Here is a 14,887-nt window from a genome sequence, read left to right on the forward strand (position 1 = left end):
TCGGCCCACCAGCGGCTTATCCTGATGGCCCGGGAGCCAAAGTTTGCTGACCCCTGAATTATAGGGTCAGCTTATGAACAGGTTATAAACATTTTCCATTTTTACTTATCCATCTTGGTGGGTCGGCTTATAAACAGAACCAGCTTATAATCGAGTATATACGGTAATTGAAAGAGAGACCCGCATTTGTTTTAAAGTGCCAAGAGACCACATGGAAATTTTTAAAACACAAAAATATCCTTTGTTCAATATTAGATCTCTTTCTTGCTGTATAAAGTGCTCAGAATAGTACACGCATGATGGCTAAATTAAAGAGCTACGTCAGGATTTTGTCCCTGAAGTTACAACAGTCTGTTAGTAATTAACGTTCACCCCAGGATCTACCCTATATGATTCTCAACCCCTTACTTCCCCCCCCTCTAACTAGATGGTTATGAAAACAAAGATTGTAAATTGACCTTATGCCTCTAGTGTTCAGCCTGTACTTTGTTACCAGCAGCTGCTGGACTGATCTTCCAGATGGCATGAAATCTTTGACTGCTCATTAAGAAAAGTTGTATATTCATTGTAAGATAATTAATTGTTTTTGCATCACTTGCTTTTTAAATAGAAACAAACAAGCACAAGCCTTTCTGTGGCAACTCAGGTACTCTTTAAATATTGCAAAATTCTTTGCCTGTCAAAAGAACATGCAAAATTACCTATATTTGCAATGTACATTAAAACTTGTAATAGTGACTAAAAATGTAGTTTGCATTTACAGTAAGGGTGATTTTATTTATTTAATTTTAAAAAACGCTGTTATTACACACTGCTAATGTTTATGACACTTAAATGGCCTCTGTCACTGCTTACTCATTTTTATTGGCTAACTAGTCTTTGAAATTCTCATTGCTACCAGTTGGAGGTGCCCATTCCTGTTCTTTACTAGACCATTTTTCTACTAAATTAGAATGAAATAGCTAGAAATCCTATCCATCTATCTAATCTAAAATATTAAATTTATTGCTGTATTTCAGTCTTCAGTGGTGCAAGTAGGAGTTAAAAAAATGTGTAATGGAAGTAGATTGTGCAGGGGCGGCTCCAGGCACCAGCGCACCAAGCACGTGCCTGGGGCGGCAGTCAGGGAGCCTTCGGCGGAATGCCTGTGGGAGGTCCGCCAGTCCCGCGGCTTCGGCGGCAATTCGGTGGCTGCTATGCCGAAGCCACAGGACCGGTGGACCTCCCACAGGCATGCTGCTGAATCCGCGTTACCAGAGGACCTCCCGCAGGCGTGCCGCCGAAAGCCACCTGCATGCCGTGCTTGGGGCAGCAAAAAACATAGAACCACCCCTGAGATTGTGTATATCCTCAGTTCACTCTCTGTATAAACTGAAGAGCCTAAACTCATTAACTGCACTCTGAAACAAATACTTAAAATATGTTTAATTTCCTTGGGATCAGCAGTCAGGATTTCCTAATGCTGTGTTGTTTTGTTTGTAGCTAAAAGTATTTTGAAGTCTGTTTATTGCTGTTTTCAGAAACTGGCTATGCGGCATAAATGCCAACTTTGTGTGCCTTTGGGAGGCTGCAAGTCTTCTCACCCCAATTCCCCCCCTTGCCCAGGCAAGCTTTCAAGCTCTTGTTGATGGGTGAAATGGGAATGACTGCTTTTGTGATTTGGCAATTACCCATTCCTGTCCAAGAGACATGTTGTAGCAACAACCCCTAGAATGGGTAGGAGGTTATGGAGGTAGCGAATTAAGTGACCCCGAATGGCATTCACATGGGCAGTAGTCTGTTTCTGGATGCTCTGTCCAGCTCGCTCACTCTGATATCAAGCCAAACATCTGATTGCTAGTGAACATTATCTATAAAGCTTGAGACTTCTGTTTGTGATCTAGGCATAAAGCTACTTGTCTTCACTTTCAAGGCCTTCACAACCTATCCCACCCATCCATCTTCTCTCATTCACTATCGAGATGTCGACTCCCACCTCTGATTGGCCCTTGATATCAGCCTCCATCACCCACCTGTTAAATTTTCAAATAGGCACCTTCTGTCTTGTTGAAGCTATTTGTAATATCCCACACTTGAAAACTTAGTCTTGTGTGTTTATGTATCTTGTTTGCAGGATGTAAAGATGACTTAGGGAATGGGTGACAACCCTACCTGCCTTCTATTTTCTGTACTTAGTTCACAGGCCGCCCCCTTATCTGGTAAAGCTTTCCAAACGTGAAGTATGACTTATTTTTTCCTCTGTAGTTTTGCACAAGGATCCAAGACAGGTGTATCTCTGTCTACTGGAAATTGGTCGCATTGTATCGAGGTATGCACTCTGTAGTTTTCTAACTAGAAATTGCATTCTGTTAAGCATATAAAGTTTTAGTGTTGGGTTACATACAGTGTTTTGCAAATTGCAGTCTTTTAGTACAATGAAAATAGATTCTGTTTTGGTTCAGAGAGTAATTAACAGCTCTGCTGTTATGGCCTACCTATACTAAGGATACTCTTCAAAAATTTCCTGTTATTGCTAATACCTGCCTGAATGCTTTCTAGTGAGGTGCAGCTCCACACTGCTTCTTAATACGGGCTGTGCCTAAATGTCACAATCAAGCACATAGATAGCACCAAGATATCTACATTTGTAAGGCGGGGAGATCATGAATGGAGACCTAAGTGGCCTCAAAAGCAGAACTTTAACTTTTGTTCTTATAACTTAAGTTTGAAAAATGCCTCAACTGTTGCAGTCATTTCATAACTTCGAAAACCTCTAAGTCTTCTCAGTCTCCTGTTTTCCACTGGGAATAAGAACAACTTTCTTAACACTTCCTCATAACTTAAATTGTTCAAAAACTTTACTATCTTCTGCTGTAGCCTCTCTAAGCCCATCTTTCCCCCACTGTGGTACATTCACTGGGGATGTGTACCTGCTATTTAAACTGAACCCAGACAGCAGCAAAATGATTCTAACCAATTTAAAGCATGTCTGAGAGAAATTCTAACCTTAATGCTATTATTTGACTTATTAGATAATTAATCCTCTGACTGACCAGACTTTTCTTTTATGAGCTGCTTTTTTCCCTGTTCAGTTATTCAGTTGTTATACTTTGCATGTATTTTCTTCATTGGCTCCTTTCTATTTGTTTAGTTTCATAATGTCTCCTCTTACCCCATTATCATCTTTGTATTTGTGTTCAGGTATGGAGTTGAACCTCCTGTGCTAGTAAAACTGGAGAACGAAATTGAGTTAGAAGAGACATTGTTAATGACCTCTGGGCCTGTAACATCTCTCAGCACCCCAAAGTCATGTTGCCACCATGGGGAACTGCATGAAGCAGTAAGTATTGTGCATATTTTGTGTGGTGTGGGCTTTGAATTACTCCAGCTCCTAATTTTGTATATGTGCTATTTAGATAATTAAATGCAAAGAATTTCTATGTAGCATATATGTGCCTTCTTGCCCTGAAAGGGCAAGGATATGCCTCCTCCAATGGACATGTTCTAAGTGTGCATAGTGCATCTTTGTATCTATAAGTAGGAGTGTTAAATGGGTACATAGCAGACACCTCAGCATAGGGAAAGCATGTACTGAAATCTCTCCATCCTTCTTTCCTATGCTGATGGAAGACAGGAAAACACTGAATGGGAATGTAACATACTGGATGTGTAAGTCTTAAATGGTATTATTTAGTGGTGTTTGACCAAACTATTTAATATTAAAAGAATAGGCTTTTTTAAACATATGTTACAAAATGAAGGTTTGTTTGTTTGTTTTTTAATATGAAAACTTGCTGAAGAAACAAACCTGCTAAAATATCTTGGAGTAATGCTTGAACAAATGTCTGTAGTTGCACCCCTAAGGAAACAGATTTTCATGCAGAAAGGAAATGAATCACTTAGCTTGTGAACAGGCCATAAGGGACTGATACACTGCTGCTCTAAATTACTTAAAAATGAGTATTTAAACCTAAATTTTTAAAAATAATTTCCTTCATAGTCTGTGGCTTCATAGATTGAGACTGGATGACTAAATCCATTGTGACACACACACACCTCAAACTGTTAAAATATAATAATAATTAATAATCACACCTGCATCTCATTTTGCCTACTCTGTTAAATTTTGCTTCTCTGGAACGCTCCAGCCCTCAGTCTTTCTGTGTTGAAGGGTGAGTAATTCTGTAGCTCAGCAGCATCGTTGTATTTCTATTTTGTACCCATTCTTTGAAGCCCTTTCTCTGCTTTTTAAAACGAACATTTCTCTTCAACACTAAGGGTAAGTTGTGGGTGGCTTCCTTTTTATTGTCTGGATTGTTTCTCTGTTGCTCCCTTTCTGGATACAGTTTTTTTTTTTTTTTCCTTTGTAAGATTACAGAAGATTTCCAACTATCTTGGAGAATACTGGTGCTTTTGGATCAAGTACAGAATCTTGACCAATTTGCTCATCTGATGAGACAGGTCAGACTGGGCCTACTAAAAACCATTTCAGCAATTCAAGAGAGGCCCAGTCATCTGGTACAATTCCTTGAGACATAAAGTCTATCTTTATGAAGCTACCCTTACTACTATTGACAAATGAATTGGGGTAAAGAAAATAAAGGGAATTTAAGTAGGAAAAGTGTTCTAATAAAATGAGAAATTAGAAGAACCAGATCTGAGCCACTCAAAAAATTAAAGTAACCTTGTCCGTGGACAGTTTTATCTGTTCAGGCCATCTTGTAATGAGGGAAAGTATTTTGACAGGGACATATTTAATCTTTTGCCATGGTTAAATGACCTATCAGTGGTTATTCCCCCAAAACAAAAAACACCACACACCTGTAATTTTTTTTGAAAAAACTCAATTTTCTAACAGGTACTTTCTTTTTTAAAATCTAGGTTAAGCACATAGCAGAAGATCTTCCCTGTAGCTGTTCCCATAGATTTTCGATTGAGTACTTATCTGAAGGACGTTATAGATTGGGAGATAAAATACTCTTCATACGAGTAAGTGCAGTTTCTCAAAATGTTTCCTCACCTCATTTGTTAGCTTTGCCTCCACTGTATCCAGCCTGTGGTTAGAACTTTTTCACTTGGGTTCATATGTCTGTCCAGCACAACAAAAGTGTACAATCTGCATGTTTTTTGTCTCACTGGATTCATCTCTGGACCATTGGCAGTGGCCCTCCAGTCTTTTTTCCCCTTGGAATCTCTTGCAGGTCTTTGGTAAACTATGGTGACCTAGGGGCATAACAGGGAGGGAATAATGTTTAGACACATGAACATTGGAAATCAAGGACAGTAAACTGTTGTAATGTCCCATCAGAACATCCATACACCTGTCTGTAATCATGACAGTTTTATATCCTAGGGACCTCTGAAAGGGACCAGTATCCGTGGGTGGCCCATCAAAATGCTCCTCTCGCCGCCAGCATGGTGGAATGGCCTTGACCTCAGCTTGAAGGGAGGGGTAATTGGGCTACAATGGGGGCAGACATTCACTCTATGAATAAAGCTATGACAAGCAGAACTGGCAGGAACTTGAGTTTTGGTCATGGGGAAAGATATATATTTTTAAACCTGGCTTAGAAGCTGGTGTGTGGATAGACTGGGTGGGGCATTACAACAATCTGCTATACTTGACATTTGATAGAGTAGTGTGTGCAGGAGCCAGGAGACTTTGGAGTAGGGAAAAAGAGGCAGAAAACTTCTTTTCCCTTCTGACTATTAAAGAGTGGTTGGAGCTTCAAATATAATACTGTCTAGCCAGAGACTGATCCAAAAGCATCTTGGTTGAACCTCCAGCACCTTCCTACTCTCCAGCAGCTGTGAATATCTGGGATTCTTATCAGAACACTGCAGATATTTGGGTAGTGTCTGGGAGGGTGGGGAAGACAGAGGAAAAAGACGGACAACTTCTCTGGCTAATAGGTTTAATATTCTAGTCTGTAGGTGTCTAGTACGTTCTCCCCCCCCCCTCCCCCCCGAGTCCTAGCTGTTTGTCACTCTGGTCCATACGTACTAATTCAAAAATATTGGTTTAACAAGGAAACAAGCATTGAAGTCATGAAATATTAGCTACACAGAAACTGATCACTATATATTTGTGTCTTCATGACTTTCATATTAAATTTGTAAATGTAAAATTCTTACATTTCATAAAGAAACTCTCTCTAATAGGAGATACCATGATTTTATAGTGTAAATAATGTCCCAAACATCACTGCCATGTAAATAGTGACCACTAGACTGAATCCCTTAAGTTTAAAGTGTAGTGCCTTACTGCACTGTGTCTATTCAGAGTCAGAATCTGAAGTGCAAAGGAAGATAACTGAGTATTAATTAAGAATATTAATCCTTGAATGTTGACTATCAAACTTCTGGGCTATTGAGTAGTGTAGCTGATCTACCCCTAAACCTCACAAATTCTTATGCTAGCCTAAATGTTGAAGGGGCATCATCAACGTGAAAACAACTTTTCTGTCTGAAAATGATGTACCTACTGCCTATAGTTTGAAATGACACATTCAATTACTATAATGGAAAGAAGTGGGCAGGAACAATTTTTGCTTTATTATTTCAGTTTACTGTGTACATGTTATAGACTGCCTAGTAGGTACCTCCAGTTTGTTGTAAATGGATCCAGCCTTCCAAGCCAGCTGGGTCTGAGCAGAGTCCATTCGCTGTTTTCTAGCTCTGAGCCTGTAAGGCACACTCTTGGGTGCAGACTCCCTGTCTGACACTCTTCCTTGCAGTGTGGTACTCTGCTGTCCATCTGCCCTAGGCTCCGAAACCAGTGCTGTTACCTCCCAATCTGCCCCAGTTGCTTATGCATGCACCCCCAGAGTTCCACTTTGCCATGGGTGCTCTGCTTTATAGCTTAACTCAGGGACCAAGTGGCAGGTAAAGCAAGGAATACAGGGATTTCTTAACCCTGGTAATTCTTACTCTCAAAACACACACGAGTTACAGATCTTTGGGAAAAATAACAAAAGCCTATACATCCTCTCCTCTGAGTGTATGTTCACGCATCTTGTGAGTCCTAAGCCAGTCAATATGTCAAGTGGACATACTGCCCTCCTGCCATCTGGCAATGGTTGCTCAGTGAGAGAGAGGAAGCCTAGCGCAGATCCTACTCTTAAATAAGACTTCTGTCTCCTCTATCAGGTGACCAACTGATCAGCTTCAGAACCACAGTTGGGTGATTAACTGGGATGGTCCAGCGCCCCTGGAGCCCAAACTGGGAAAGCCAGTTTCCTTCTGCCTGGCCACACTCTGTAGCAAAACCATTGTTCTAAAGTTGGACGCCTTTGTTTGGAAAACAATCACTGTTGATGATTCTAATGTTGGTTTCTTCAGGGAGGCATCGGGCATTACAATAAGCTGCCTTGCATCTGTCTTTGACAGCTCTAGGCAGTTCCAATTACATACCCAAAGGTAGGTCACATTCTTCAAAATGGCAGTTAGTGTCAACTGAAAGTCACAATTTGATACAAAGGTAGATGAGGTAATATCTTGTATTGGAAGGGGATGTTATTGGGCTTCTGTGGCGGGGAAAACACCACAGCAGTGGTAACATTTAATTTCAGAAAAGGGAACTACACAATAAGGAGGAAGTTAGTTACACAGAAATTAAAAGATACAGTGCCAAAAGTGAAATCCCTGCAAGCTGCTTGGAAACTTTTTAAACGCACCATAATAGAGGCTCAACTTAAATGTATACCCCCAAATTAAAAAACACAGAGAACCCCAAAAGTGCCCCCATTAGCTAAACAACAAAGTAAAAGAAGCAGTGAGAGGCAAAAAGGCATCCTTTTAACAAGTGGAAGTTAAATCCTAGTGAGGAAAATAGAAAGGGTCATAAATTCTGGGAAGTGAAGTGTAAAAATATAATTAAGAAGGTCAAAAAAGCATTTGAAGAACAACTAGCCAAAGACTCAAAAAGTAATAGCAAAATTTTTTCTAAGTATATCAGAAGCAGGAAGCCTGCTAAACAACCAGTCGGGGCCACTGGACATCGAGATGCTAAAGGAGCACTCAAGGACAATAAGGCCATTACAGAGAAACTACATGAATTCTTTGCATTGGTCTTCACAGCTGAAGATGTGAGGGAGATTCCCAAATCTGAGCCATTCTTCTTAGGTGACAAATCTGAGGAACTGTCCCAGATTAAGGTGTCATTAGAGGAGGGGTTGGAAGAAATTGATTAACTAAACAGTAATGAGTCACCAGACCAGATGTTATTCACCCAAGAGTTCTGAAGAAACTCAAATATGAAATTGCTGAATTACTAACTATGGTATGTAACCTATCATTTAAATCACCTTCTGTATCAGATGACTGGAGGATAGCTAATGTGATGCCAATTTTTTAAAAAGGCTCCAATGGTGATCCTGACAATTACAGGCCTAACTTCAGTACCGGGCAAACTGGTTGAAACTATAGTAAAGAACAGAATTATCAGACACATAGATGTACACAATATGTTGGGGAAGAGTCAACGCACCTTTTTGTAAAGGGAAATCATGCCTCACCAATCCATTAGAATTCTTTGAGGATGTCAACAAGCATGTGGACAAGGGTGATCCAGTGGATATAGTGTACTTAGATTTTCAGAAAGCCTTTGACAAGGTCCCTCACCAAAGGCTCTTAAGCAAAGTAAGCTCTCATGAGATAAGAGGAAAAGTCCTTTCATGGATCAGTAACTGGTTAAAAGATAGAAACAAAGGGTAGAAATAAATGGTCAGTTTACAAAATGGAGAGAGGTAAATAGTGGTGTCCCCCAGGGTCTGTACTGTGACCAGTCCTGTTCAACATATTAATAAATGATCTGGAAAAAGGGGTAAACAGTGAGGTGGCAAAATTTGCAGGTAATACAAAACTACTCAAGATATTTAAGTCCAAGGCAGACTGCGAAGAGTTGCAAAGGAATCTCATAAAACCTGGTGACTGGGCAACAAAATGGCAGATGAAATTCAATGTTGATAAATGTAAAGTAATGCACATTGGAAAACATAATCCCACCATTACATATAAAATGATTTGGTCTAAATTTGCTGTTACCACTCACAAAAGAGATCTTGGAGTCATTGTGGATAATTATCTGAAAACATCCACTCAATGTGCAGCAGCAGTCAAAAAAGCTAATAGAATGTTGGGAATCATTAAGAAAGGGATAATAAGTCAGAAAATATCATATTGCCTTTATAAATCCATGGTACACCCACATTTTGAATACTGCATGCAGATGTGGTCGCCCCATCTCAAAAAAGATACTGTATATTGGAATTGGAAAAGGTACAGAAAACAGCAACAAAAATGATTAGGGGTATGGAACACCTTCCATATGAGGCAAGATTAATAAAACTGGGACTTTGCAGCTTGGAAAATAGACGACTAAGGGAGGATACGATTGAGGCCTATAAAATCATGACTGGTGTGAAGAAAGTAAATAAGGACGTGTTATTTACTCCTTCTCATAACACAAGAACTAGGAGTCACCAAATGAAATTAATAGGCAGCAGGTTTAAAGCAAACAAAAGGAAGTATTTCTTCATACAGTGCACAGTCAACCTGTGGAACTCCTTGCCAGAGGATGTTGTGAAGGCAAGGACTATTACAGGGTTCAAAAAAGATTACCCAAGACGGACAGGGATGGTGTCCCTAGCCTCTGTTTGCCTGTAGCTGGGAGTGGGCGGCAGGGGATGGATCACTTGGTAATTGCCTGTTCTGTTCATTGCCTCTGGGGCATCTGGCATTGGCTGCTGTCGGAAGACAGGATACTGGGCTACATGGACCTTTGGTCTGTCCTAGTATGGGCGTTCTTATGACCAGCTTGTGCTGATGAGACAGACGAGCTTTTGAGCTACACAGAGCTGTTCTTCAGGTCTGGGAAAGGTATCCTGGCACTGACACAGCTATCGCAACATTGCATACAACAATTTGATACAAACATAAACCAATCTGTCACATTACACTTATGTTATTACAGTATCATTCCTGTTATCTGAATTCCCTTTTTCTGAAAATCCTACTTATCCATATCCAGTATGTCCCCTCTCCAGAGCCCTATGTTAGTTAATAACTTTTTTTTAATCCTAATGTCCAGTTATCTGAAAGTTGAGAATGTACTGTATTTGTATTACCGTAACACCTAGTAGCCCATAGACACTTAGTTGCCCCTGCATATTCAGTCAGTGTCTCAGTTGCTGGAAAAAACCTTATTAATGTCAAGAGGGGAGCAGAAAAACCCTGAAATCCTTTCCTTTTTTTAAAAAAAGGAATTTAAACACGGGGAAATTCAGGCTATTGTTTAAAGGGTGCTCTCTTAGAAATAGGATACATTCAAGTTGCTAGTGCCTTACACTTCCTGTGTTACATTTGGTAATAAATTGTGTACTAAAGTAGATATGATTTTAGTGTTCTGCCATCTGCTTCTCTCCCCCTCCTTCTTAGATGCTGCATGGAAAACATGTGATGGTACGTGTTGGTGGAGGCTGGGACACTCTTCAAGGTTTTCTTCTCAAATACGATCCATGTCGAGTGCTGCAATTTGCAACTCTGGAGCAAAAAATCCTGGCATTTCAGAAAGGTGGCCCCAATGAAGACACCCCTGATTCATCATCTAGAACTCTGCAGCCTCCTTTCATGAATCCCATATTGGCTATTAATATGTTTCAGAAACAAAATTCAAAACCACCCACTCCTGTTTCAGTTATAAAAGCTGCTCAGGTGGCCAGTGGTAAGCAGGCATTATCTAAACGTCCACAGTCACCTGCCTTGTCATCCCCAAAAGGGGCAACCAAGTCCATATCAGCTCATTCCAAGTTACAAGGATCTCCAGCAAAGGGTGCCCAATCTCCTTTCAGATCCTTAACAGGTGCTTCAAAGAAACTGGATTCTTCTGCACGCAACTTACCAACTTCTGCTATTTCAAAACTTGCACAACCTACAAACAAAAGTTCTTCACCTGCATTATTAAATACTGCTGATTGTTCAGGGCCACTGCGCAAACGCATCTGGTCCCCTGATACTCCTAATGTCAAACTTGCACCATCCCAAAATTCTCCAGCAACAATTTTACATCCTACCCTCTCTTGTTCTACAAGTCAGCTTTCAGAATTACCTGGGACAAGAGAAATGATGGCTTCAAAACAAAAATATGCTCCTTCTAAATGCAAAACTGTATCTAACTCCACCACCAAACCTAATTCTGTTGCTTCAAAATCCTCATCAAAATCTGCTAGGCCACCTAACACAAATCTGCCTGTTGTTTCTAAGCCTTCACATTCTTATCAGTCTCTTGCAAAAATAGCAAAACCCACTTCCAAAAGTAACAATGAAGCATCAGGAATAGGGTCCCGGCCTCCTAGAAGAGTGCCACAAACAGGATCTGGCCCAGGGAGGAATCTCAGAACCACTCCGGTCTTAAAACAGCCAGATTCTGCATGTTCACTTGCAGCTGGTAAAACATCACAGTTAATGCCTCCTCTGGAATCTCCAAGCAAGAGCGTAGCTTCAGCTGCTAATAAACGGCCTGCAGTAAAGTGTTTACGGGGACAAGATAGCAGTAGAAACCCACAGATAGGATCCAGTTTATCAAAACATCCTGAACGCACTCCATTATCTGTTGTACGACTTCCCCAAACTTCAGCCAAAGCACAAACGACAAAAAAGACAGCACAGCCTTCCACAACAAGTCACTCCTCAATCAAAACCTCCCAAAAGAGTGATGAAATCCTGGCTTCAACAGCCAAGAAACCCCTCTCAAACGGAAAGACTACAACAGCATATGGCAAGGGGACCCCTGGTGTATTAAAAAATCCTATTTTGAAGGTTAAACAAGATGATCACTATTTTGTTATGACAGGCAGTAAGAAACCCAGAAAGTAAGCAGAAATATGGTGCTTTCCATTTAAATAACACTACACTAATTACAATGGTAACACTTTTATGTCTCAGACATGTATGAGACCTAAGTGTATTTTTTTTCTGTAAGGATTATTTACTAGATACTCTGTAGTTAAATACTGTTCCACTTTTATTACATATGAAAAGTAACGTTACTTGCTATTCACCATAAAACAGTACAGACAGAGTACACCAGTTTGGTGATTTAAGGCTGTTTTGGTTTTGGAGAGGACGACTGCTGCTACTCTCCTTAAATGGATTTTAGCTTATTCTAGATATTTCTCCAAAGCAGGATCCAGATGACGATTCAGAACACTCTGGTACATCGGTGACAAGTACCTGCTGTTGTTAATTACATTACATATACTGTACATGTATAATTGATATCACTAAAAGCCAACATATTTGAAAATAAAGATAACAGGATTAACACTTTCATTGCGCTAACTGAGCAAACTAATTTATCAAATTTTGGATAGGCAGTTGATACAGATCAGAGGAATTAGGACTCTAGGCCAAGATTTTCAAATGGCTGGTGATTTTTTTTTTTTTTGGGTGAGATGCCTTAAAGTGGCCTGATATTTCAGAAGGTGCTAAGCATCCAAACTGAAAATCTGGCCACTTTAAGGTATCTCAAGTTGGGCACGAGTCACTTTTAAAAATCTTGGCTTTGGCTCTCATCTTTTTAGTGCCTTAGCATTTGAGTGCTCAGTAACAGTCTCACACTGAATGTCACACTGTTCTTGTTTTTGATTATTATTATTTATTTTTATGACAAGATATATTTTTAAAAAATGAAAGAGGATGGTGCTGTGGACAGTTTTATTAAATTGCCATTGTTGTTTTTAAAGTGTCTCTTCTCCCTAGGCTATATCTTCTGTTTAAATCTGCTATAATAACGCTATATGGTCATGCCTTTTTGGAGTTAAGTAACCATTTCCCAAAGTGCTAACAGGGCTACATTCACCCTCTTCAGAGGGCCGCATGAGGCTTCTTACATAACACTTAAGCCCTCAAAATAGGGTTTAAGAAGTACTAGTACGGTGCCTCGGCCTGATGCTAACCTTTGCACAAGGGTGAAATTCTTCCTGAATGACTGAAAACTATGGTCACTTGCACTAATTACCATCTCTGGGTCAGTGTTATCTGAAGTCAGGATATTTTACAAGTTTAAGGAACAGCAATGCAAGCATTTAAAAGGAATCTTCTGTCTTAAGTTTCATAAATGGAATATGGTTGTGTGACTTACAAACTGAGAGAATATTTTTCTCCTAAAGAATTTACCTATGTGCCAATGATCAGGATACATTATAGTCTGATTTTTTTTTTTTCACCCCTCAGAACTGGAGTTAAAGAGCTGTTTATAAACGAATCATGTTTTTTAATTGGTAGTGGCAACCTTATAGATGTCATTATCAGCACCTTATTAATTCTCCATTATTTATGGCTATATTTAAAGTATGCATACATACTGTAGAGTACCGATTAGTCTGCTGAAAGTGGATATTGTGTAAACAAGCTACTAGCTAATCCTTTGGCATATTAAATACACCAGCCTTGATATCTGAGACAGCAAGTCTAAAAAGCTTGTTTAGCTACAAAATTGTCTGTCTTGAAAAAAGTCTGTTGCTAAATTGCTTTACCTACACAGTGGTGAGTTTGGCCCAGTGTATCTGTAAGTGGAAAAACTCTAGTGACTGCAGTGGAATTAATCTCATGCTAGTAATGAATTTGTACTGTTGACTCATACGCTGAAAAAATTCTCTTCACAATGAGAGAACTGCTTAAGAGTAGACTTCCAAATATCCTGTAGTTAAGATTCAGTACATCCTCTTGGGTAGACTAATGGCAGAACTCTTGGGTTTCTTCTTTATGAACTATTTATGTTTTTAAAGTTTTTTAATTGCTATGAAATACTCTCTAAGTATATACTAATTCTGTCATACTTTGAAATATGTCATGGTTTCAAAGAAGAGGAAATTGGATGATTTCATCTTTGACTTGTAAAATTTAATGTATTAAATGAGAGAATCATGAAGTAAAGCTTGAATATCAAGCATAAACTTCTGAGCTGGGAAAGTGTGGCACTACAGGGGATAAAAATGTGCCTTTATATCTGAAATCAGTGCAGTAAGCTATTAAACGGTTAAGCAACGCACATTAAGTTCCACATTTGCATTTACAGAGATCAACCTGAGCATTGTGCTGAACAAAATGTAACAGTTCTAAAATGTTGACCTATGTTCAATCTTTAACACCAGTTGCATAACTTGACTACGGCTTACATCCTGTAACTAGGCATGGAGTGAATCCAAAAAGGATAGCAGTAGTCAGATTTAATAAAACAGCTCTTGTCATTCTGAAGGCCTCTAACAGGAAATCTATAAGTTTTTGCAATGTTTACATTGGCAAAAGATGTGTGTAATTTCCTGCTTGTACCAAATTTTTGTGAAAGAAGTTGAAGCAAATCCCTGAATTCTTGACCCCTTTTCTGTACTAACACCAGTTACTTTAAATAAACTTATACCTCACCTTCTTTTTTTTAGTCAGTGATTGATTTAAAATGTACAAACTTGTTTTTCATTTTGGTGTATACAATATTGCACTTCTAAAGATGTGTTGTTATAGTTTTATGTTATTGTAGCACAAAAAAAGGAGAAAATTCTCTGTCAAGCCAATATTAAGATACAAAGGTCTGTGCCCAATTAATTGCTTTGCACCAGATTCTGAAATTTTAATTCATTTCAGTGAGGCTTTTTGCAGAGTAAGGCACTACTCAGTCTGGCTATTCACAGCTTACAGATCTGATCCTAAGACTAGTCACAAATCTTTTGAAACTTCAGTTACTCGTTGCCTCATACTAAAATAGTGTGTAGAAGGTGAGGGAATTTGGCAATTACTCCGACATTTTAATTTACCTGCTGGACCCAGTCCTGCTTCCATTTAAGTCAATGAGACTCTTGCTATTGACTGGGATGGAAGAAGGACTGGGGGCCCTCTGAAAGAAATCACCAGG

General features: G+C 39.4%; 1 protein-coding gene across 3 annotated transcripts in view; it reads left to right on the forward strand.

The window, feature by feature from the left end:
* GAS2L3 (growth arrest specific 2 like 3) overlaps nucleotides 1–14,409 on the forward strand; it is a 32,993-nt gene extending 18,584 nt beyond the window's left edge. For all 3 annotated transcript variants that reach the window (XM_026648864.2, XM_029910859.1, XM_024195929.1), the window contains exons 6-9: nucleotides 2,245–2,308; nucleotides 3,181–3,319; nucleotides 4,861–4,968; nucleotides 10,417–14,409. In XM_026648864.2, the coding sequence (XP_026504649.1) occupies nucleotides 2,245–2,308; nucleotides 3,181–3,319; nucleotides 4,861–4,968; nucleotides 10,417–11,853 (1,748 nt within the window). In that variant the 3' untranslated portion in view covers nucleotides 11,854–14,409. The remainder of the gene's footprint in view (nucleotides 1–2,244; nucleotides 2,309–3,180; nucleotides 3,320–4,860; nucleotides 4,969–10,416) is intronic.
* Nucleotides 14,410–14,887: the final 478 nt, after the last annotated feature.

The sequence above is a fragment of the Terrapene carolina genome, unplaced genomic scaffold (genome assembly GCF_002925995.2).
Source record: "Terrapene carolina triunguis isolate 2854851 unplaced genomic scaffold, T_m_triunguis-2.0 Scaffold68, whole genome shotgun sequence".
Classification (NCBI taxonomy): Eukaryota; Metazoa; Chordata; order Testudines; family Emydidae; genus Terrapene; species Terrapene triunguis.